The sequence below is a fragment of the Monomorium pharaonis genome, chromosome 6 (genome assembly GCF_013373865.1).
Source record: "Monomorium pharaonis isolate MP-MQ-018 chromosome 6, ASM1337386v2, whole genome shotgun sequence".
NCBI lineage: Eukaryota > Metazoa > Arthropoda > Insecta > Hymenoptera > Formicidae > Monomorium > Monomorium pharaonis.
This window is the reverse complement of record NC_050472.1, coordinates 18188360-18196958: the sequence shown is the minus strand read 5'-3', so window position 1 is coordinate 18196958 and position 8599 is coordinate 18188360. Positions and strand designations below refer to the sequence as shown.

Sequence of the window (8599 nt, the reverse complement as noted above, 5' to 3'; positions counted from 1 at the left end):
ACTTACGGACTAAACATTAAGTTACATTTATAACATATACTTTTAACTTTTTACACGCTGTAACACTTACTTTATTAAACATAGCTTTCAATTTTATAAAAATGTTAATTTTAATTAAAAATGTTAATTTTAATTAAAAATGTTAATTTTAATTAATTGTTAATAAAATGTTCAATTTTATAAAAATTGTCTTATTTTTAATTATTATTGTCTTCCTTTTTATTGCATAAAGATTTTATGCAGTCACCTACGTACATAAGTGCTTTATTTTGTAACTCTTTCAGAGCTTTTTTTTTCTGCCATTGATCTATTTTTGTTTGAAGATTCCTATCCAATATTTCAACCATTTTCTCGTTTACTGAAAGTCATTTTTTCTTCATTCGTACTGTACTTTCATTAGTAGATGAAGAATCATCTGTATAATTATCAAGAAATTGTGCATTTTCAACTTCAACTGTATCTGAATCTAACTCATCTTCATTTTCTTTGTTTTCTGCTGAAGCCAATTCTATGTCATTTTTCTTTCTTTTTTGAGTTGTAGTAAATGTACTTGCCAAATATGTTTTTGGTAGATTCACATTTTTCTTTTCTCTATAAACTTCATCAAAACGGTCAAAATATGGCCATTTTATTGAAGATTCTCCCGTCTTTTTTCGTCTTTTATCTGCATTTCTTCTGTAGGTAACCATAAGATTTTTAAATTTTGTTTTTAAGCCATGTATCCCTTTTTCTTTACACTCCGTATAACCATTACTAATCATTAACTGAAGAATTTTATTCCAATATTTATCAACATGAGATTTAGGATCCTGAAACTTTTTTTCACGTTTGAAACGTTCTTCGATGAAAAACCACGTTTTTTTGGGTAGCCATTGAACATCATCTAAAGCCGACGGAGTATATATAAATGAGGTGGATGAACTAGATTCACTACATTCAGGAAGTATTATTTTTATTTTTATCAGTACAGATAAATTCATCCATTTCATCATTTTCACATTTTATATTCATTTTCAGTGAAAGCATTTCTTTCCAATCTTCTTTCAATGTAGTATCTACAAAATTGTTTATAATTTATTATTAACTTATTTTATAACTTAAAATTAAATATAAAAAATTAAATATAATATTATTTTTTATACCATTATGCATTCGTAGAAACATGTTTGCTGTTATTAACTCTTTATATTTGTATTTTCCACCAGTAATATCCATTTCTATTAAGGTACCTTTATCTAAGACTGGTGAATAAGAAATATGTCTTTGTTTTAATAGCATCTCGTGATAATCCTTACTTAGTGTTGTATCTGAAAATTATGTTTGTATATTATACAATAAAATATTTTTGCATTGTTATATGCTGCTTTCCATTTATGTTAAAGAGAAACTGAGTCACTCTGTAATGTGAGTATTTTATACTCACATAGCATCATTACTCAGTTATTTAAAGAAACATGCGAGTGATCATGTTTATTTTAATGACAAAGTTATCGCAATACATAGCCTCACTTTTAAAGTAAATATGCAAGACTCAGTAAAGCACGCAGATTTGAAATCGCTCAGATTGTGGGTATAAACTCAGTTCAATCTCATTTGTGAGAATGCAAAAGGAATGTGCATTCAACTAACAAGGGGACCTTACGGGTCATGAGTCATCGATTTTTTTCATACTTATAGGATTTGAAGATCAGTACCCGGACATCAATTTCCTAAAGCAGTACGATGCGCTTCTCAAAAACACTCGAGAAAATCGACTTTGAAGATTTCCGATATCTGTAAGTACAAAAAATTTTGACCTATTGTCAGAGCCGTTCGTAGTCGAGCGTACAGAGCTCTAGTTTCGTAAGCGCGGAGTCGCTGGTTCGATTCTCGCTCTGGCCTCAATTTTTTTTAATAAGTCAATGAAATTTTTTTTTAATCCTATATCTTAACATTTATCAAATTGAAACGCTAATTAATTATTAAATATTTATTCGTTATTTTTTAAATAAAAATTAACATCTTTTTATTTTTAATCATCACTTGCTTGAAAATGCGAATATTTATAATAAATTAAAATTTGGTACGAAAATTGGTGGAAAACATTAAAGATTCTTCTGTGATAAGGCCATCTTGTGCAAGAAGCTGCTCGTAATAAATAATAGCACTTTTTAAACTTAATTTTTTATTGTCTTCGCATAGATTTTATTCAAGTGCCTCTTCTCGTACAATTGAAAGGGCAGGTTCATCAACAGACTTCACGTCTGACATGATAACTGTTATTCTATAATTTTAACAAATTAAACTGACCGCACCACAGCACAGTTTTTACTGCTTCGAAAGCTAATGGTAAAATGCGAATAGCACAGCATCTGCTCTCTCGGAACCCATACTTCTTCCACTTTTCGCAAGGCTGTTCTTTGTTCACGACTAGATGCGAGAGAATGAGAATCGATTCACAATAAATTCGACTTATAAACTCCAACTAACGTGTTAAAGATACAGCGTAAAATGTAAGCGATAAAATAACTGAACAATATTATTTTTGCAATTTAACAATAAGACGTTTTCCATTTTTGTACCCAATTTTAATTTATTATAAATATTCGCATTTTCAAGCAAGTGATGATTAAAAATAAAATAGCGTTTCAATTTGATAAATATTAAGATATAGGATTTAAAAAAATTCCATTGACTTAAAAAAAAAGTTGAGGCCAGAGCGAGAATCGAACTAGCGACTCCGCGCTTACGAAACTAGAGCTCTGTGCGCTCGACTACGAGCAACTCTGACAATAGGTCAAAATTTTCTGTACTTACAGATATCGGAAATCTTCAAAGTCGATTTTCTCGAGTATTTTTGAGAAGCGTATCGTACTGATTTAGGAAATTGATGTCCGGGTACTGATCTTCAAATCCTATAAGTATGAAAAAAATCGATGACCCGTAAGGTCCCTTTGTAAGTTATGACGTCATAACTGAGAATTATTTAAGTTCTGATGAAAAGCAGCTATAGTTTTATTTTTCTTTCTAAAATTTTTCAGTTTTCCATTAGTATAAACTATAAAATACTGAACAACATTCACAAATAATACTTTCAACTGTGATATTATTTTAGCTTTATTATTAACAATTATAATCATTAATAGTATTCCCATTATATATATATTTAATCAAAATAATTTTGATAATTAATTAATTACACTAAAATATATGTATTAAGTATATACGCGGATATTAATGTCTAGACATGCCAACGGCTAATTCGGAATCTTTCTCTTTCACATTGGAAAAAAAGAATACACTCTGAATTAATGCAATTTTTGTTCACACATCTACATAAGAAATTATTTCAATAATAATTTACCGATATTCGTAAAAATAGTTTCTATTATACAATAGGTTAACTTTATACTAATTTAATATATTATACTTACCATTGCAAAATCGCTCGTACATTTTTGTTGATACAATGTCTTTAATAATTGGCCATGGTTCATTTGCAAAATCAACTTCAATTAATAACATTTTATTGTTTGATTTTTTAGATTAAAATAAACGTGTCTACACTTAACACTCACAATAATGCACAATAAGATGCATTCAGCTACATCTGTTGAGAATTTAAGAATGCAACTGTGCAACAGATATATCTAGCTACATCCGTTGCCAATTTAAGAACGCAACCACGGTGCGTAATAGGACTGCAAAATAGAGAGTGCGTCATTGAAGCAACCAATCAGCGGTATTCCGCAATCCGTATTGTGTCAGGCAGTGTAGGTGCTGCGAAATAAAAGAGTACTATTGCGTTCAGTCTGTTGTATTCTAGTCGGTTGAGGTTAACCTAAGTAACACAACTAATTTTATAAACATTTTTTAAACGTTCACAAAACGTTAGATACGTTTTATAAACATTTAAAAAATGTGTATAAAATCAGTTCTGTTACTTGAGAACATATAAAAGATAATATATGGATATGATGGAGTCGCGTGATCTTTTAACGAATGAAGCAGATTCTAATGTAAGTATATATAAAAAAACATTCAATATTATTTAAAAATTATTTTAATATCTGTAGATCTATAGTAATGTTGTTTGTTTTTTGTTCAAGTATTACAAATGCACGTATTGTAGCTACATGCTACCCCCAAAAAATTATAATTATTTGAATCATTCATGCTTCGCAAATATTGATGTTACAAAAGAAAACATTTACTTCGACAAATTTAATTGTTTATTTAGAGATTAGTTTATTCTTGGTTTCTTTAAATATGCGTGTGTGTCCTTATTTTTCATTACACATAATCTGTAGTTTATACTAAGTTTGTCGTAAAAGTAAGTTAATTATTACTGGTCCAGCAGACATGGTTCAAGAGTCAAAAGAAGTGGTTAACGATGACGTTAGTGAGAATGATGAACAACCTTGCTCATCTGTTGGAAAGAAAAAAACCCGAAACAAAGAAGATAAAACCTGGGCTGAGTATGATGAATTGCTACTAAATGCTGTTATGAAAAGACCTTGTCTGTGGAATCACACCATCCCAGTGAAAAAAAAAAAAGTCCATTAATTGTCAAAGAAGCATGGCTTGAAGTTAAAAAAGAAATAAACGGTAATATTTATTTTAATATTTAAAATGTAGGTATATTTTTTGTAGTAAAAATGTTTTATGAAATATATATTTACAAATTTTTAGATAAGTTCGAAGTGGAGGTAATTAAAAAGCGCTGGAGAAACCTTCGTGACTCTAAGAAAGCTAGAAATAAAGAGAATGATATACCCAGTGATTCAGAAGCACCAGTAACTGAGAAAAAGAAAGATGGTTTTCGGTACTATGACCAAATGGAATTCTTAAATGACTCAATGATTCTAGGCCGTAAGTCTACAATTTCTATTCAACGATTCTACAATTTCTATACCAACAATTTACAATACATATAAAATAGATAATTATTTTTAAATATACATATATTTTGCAGTTCTAAAAGTAATGTTTCAAAAGATACGTTACATGCTCTCGATCGTAACGAAGCAAGTTGCAGTAACTCCAATTTCAACAAACGTTCAGTGGAAAATGAAGAGGATAGGGAAGAGAATATATTAGAAATAAAGTCAAGTGTGTCAGATTTTAGCGAGTGAGGCCCGATTGCGCACATAAGCGATTGGACACAGTAGTATTTCCCGATTGGACACAGACCCGATTGGACACGGACCTGATTGCGCACCGACCCGATTGCACACGACCCGTTTGCACACGGACCCGATTGCACACGGACCCGATTGCACACGGACCCGATTGCGCACCGACCCGATTGCACACGACCCATTTGCACACAGACCCGATTGGACACGGACTCGATTGGACACAGACCCGATTGGACACGGACCCGATTGGACACGGACCCGATTGGACACGGACTTAATTAGACACAGACCCGATTGGACACAGACCCGATTGCACACGGACCCGATTGCACACCGACCCGATTGCACACGACCCATTTGCACACAGACCCGATTGGACACGGACTCGATTGGACACAGACCCGATTGGACACGGACCTGATTGCGCACCGACCCGATTGCACACGACCCGTTTGCACACGGACCCGATTGCACACGAACCCGATTGCACACGGACCCGATTGCGCACCGACCCGTTTGCACACGGACCTGATTGCGCACCGACCCGATTGCACACGACCCGTTTGCACACGGACCCGATTGCACACAATACGATTCCGCATTTCAGATAGTACATGGGTTAGCGATTTGGACGGGGTGGGTGCGGGAGAGGGGCGAAGCCTCCCTTGCACCCCCCCCCATGTGTGTGTGTGTGTGTGTGTTTGCACAAAGCGTTTTCTGCACCACATAGGTTTGCGACTATAAAATATGTATTAAAAAAAAAAAAAAATTATAATAAATATTTTGTACGTATTTTCATGTCTGAGTTTGCCAAGTATAAAATAATTATGATAAATATTTATGAAAATATTAAAAATAAATATTTATGCCATTATACAAAAATACAAAAATATTTCGAGCTTATATACCATGAATATTTTTTAGTACATTTTAAAAATATATTTTATCGGGTCGGTGCGCAATTGGATCCGTGTGCAATCGGGTCCGTGTGCAATCGGGTCGGTGCGCAATCGGGTCGTGTGCAATCGGGTCGGTGCGCAATCGAGTCCGTGTGCAATCGGGTCCGTGTCCAATCGGGTAGTGTCCAATCGGGTCTGTGTCCAATCGAGTCCGTGTCCAATCGGGACTGTGTCCGATCGGGACGGTGTGCAATCGAGACTGTGTCCAATCAAGCCCGTGGCCAATCGGGTCTGTGTCCAATCAAGTCTGTGTCCAATCGGGTCCGTGTGCAAACGGGTCGTGTACAATCGGGTCGTGTGCAATCGGGTCGGTGCGCAATCGGGTCCGTGTGCAAACGGGTCGGTGCGCAATCGGGTCCGTGTGCAATCGGGTTCGTGTGCAAACGGGTCGGTGCGCAATCGGGTCCGTGTGCAATCAAGTCCGTGTACAAACGGGTCGTGTGCATTCGGGTGGGTGCGCAATCGCTTCCGTGTGCAAACGGGTCGGTGCGCAATTGGGTCCGTGTGCAATCGGGTCGGTGTGCAATTGGGTCCGTGTGCAATCGGGTCTGTGTCCAATTAAGTCCGTGTCCAATCGGGTCTGTGTCCAATCGAGAAATACTACTGTGTCCAATCACTTATGTGCGCAATCGGGACAGTCCCGATTTTAGCAGCTTCACGGAGCACACTAAACGTAAGTAGATAAGTTTTACTTTAGCACTGAGAAGTAACTTATATCTAAATCAAAACGGATCTTGATGCTTAATAATATTCTGTGTGAATTTTTTTACTTTTTTTTTACAATTTTAGTCCAAACTGCACAAAATTTTATCGGTCTTGAAACACAGTCCAAAGCCAGAGTATGTAATTTTACAAATTAAAATAATAAACAATTTAATAATATCGATGCTAATCAGCTTATTATATTATGTTTTAGGTCCAAGGAAGCAGTCATCTGATGCTGAATTCAAGAAGGACTTATTAAAACTATTTTCAGAAGGTACAAAAACTAATGACGATATTGAAGAATTTTTGATTCAACTGGGCGATATTTTAAGAAAATTGCCATATAAAAGTAGAAGGCGATTTGAAACTAAAATTTTGATGGATGCATTAAAAATAGAAGAAGAGGCGGGACTTTTATAATTTATATTTTTAAAAAAACTTATTTTATTTTGATGTAAACATTATCTTCTTTATGACAAAAAAAGTTGTAAAATACAAAACTGTAAAATAAAATAAAAATATTACATGTTTATTTAAGTAGTTAATTAAAATATACATCCATTTGTACATTTCTTACAGATTTCATTTAAAATTCATTATTCGCCGCTTTCTCCCATTGCCATTGTACAGCGCCTTCATTTACAAAATAGTTGGCAAATCTTTCCCTGTAAACTTTGGACAATTTGAGCTAATTAACATCTCGATTAACTTAATTTCGTATATTTCTAATGCCAAGCGCTGTTTACTGCCTGTCATATCTATTATATTGTAAGTCTTTCTTGAGGACGCTTTTTAAGTTCCTTAGTGATGATGAAATTGTGTAAGCAGACCGTGGCCAACACCATCTTTTCGGCTTTTGAGACATAAGTATTAATTAGCCTTCGAAAAATTCGCCATCTCGATACAAGTATGCCAAAAGCACTTTTAATAACTCGTCTGGGCCTGCTGAGACGATAATTAAAAATTTTTTTTTTCAAATCTAGCTGTGAACTTTTTGGATAAGGTCGCATCAAGTATGATGATAGCAGGTATGCCTCATCGGCTACTAAAACAAATGGCAACTCATATTGATCAATTACAGAAGGTGAAGGCACATTTAAAGAGTTTGCATCTAGCCTCGATTTTATTTTGCTATTAGCAAAAACTCCAGCATCGCTACGGCAACCCTCTGCTCCTACGTCTACCAAAATAAACCGATAGTGCGCATCTGAAATGCCAGTAAGATTGAAGCTATGGGCTTTCTTGTAATTATAATAGAATAAGCCACTGTAATGGGGAGCCTATAATTTGATTTTAAATTAGTCTATTTTATAAATGTTAAATACAAAAAATGTCTAAATAAATTATTATACCTCTATTAAAATGTGTTTCCCATCTATTGCTCCAATGCAGTAAGGGAAATTCCACATTGCTTCAAAATCTTTTGCAATCTTTGTCCACGCATCCTTGTTTGGTATTGGCATAACTAAATCCTTTAATTTCAGCCAGATTTCATTACAAGTTTCATGAATTATTTGCGAAACAGTGTTTGCAGAAACTCGAAATGCGTATCCTATTGATCTCATGCTGTCTCCACTGGCTAAATATCGCAAGCAAATTTGCAGCCTTGTATAAGAAGCAATTGGCTCTCTAATATTTCTTTTTTTTTTCAATTCCAGGCCCTACTATTGAAAGAAGATGCTTGAAGGTGTTAACATTCTTTCTTAAATAATTAAAATAGAACAAATGATCAGTTTCCCTCAGCATAGTAATTAAATTGTCGCTAACACCTTAACGAAACCGCTGCTTTACTGAATAAATGGGCCTGACCCATAC

At 34.3% G+C, this 8599-nt stretch overlaps 2 protein-coding genes across 2 annotated transcripts; both read right to left on the bottom strand.

Annotated features, from left to right (window-relative positions):
* Positions 1-658: 658 nt before the first annotated feature.
* On the bottom strand, positions 659-5063 carry LOC118646253. The gene is made up of 3 exons (XM_036288747.1): positions 3414-5063; positions 1143-1307; positions 659-1055 (listed from the first exon to the last, which is right to left on the bottom strand). The coding sequence occupies exons 1-3, from the start codon at positions 3502-3504 to the stop codon at positions 937-939; spliced, it is 375 nt and encodes a 124-aa protein (XP_036144640.1). The 5' UTR covers positions 3505-5063; the 3' UTR covers positions 659-936.
* Positions 5064-7545: 2482 nt separating this feature from the next.
* Positions 7546-8349, bottom strand: LOC118646377. The gene is made up of 2 exons (XM_036289076.1): positions 8137-8349; positions 7546-8064 (listed from the first exon to the last, which is right to left on the bottom strand). The coding sequence occupies exons 1-2, from the start codon at positions 8347-8349 to the stop codon at positions 7546-7548; spliced, it is 732 nt and encodes a 243-aa protein (XP_036144969.1).
* Between the last annotated feature and the right edge of the window lie 250 nt (positions 8350-8599).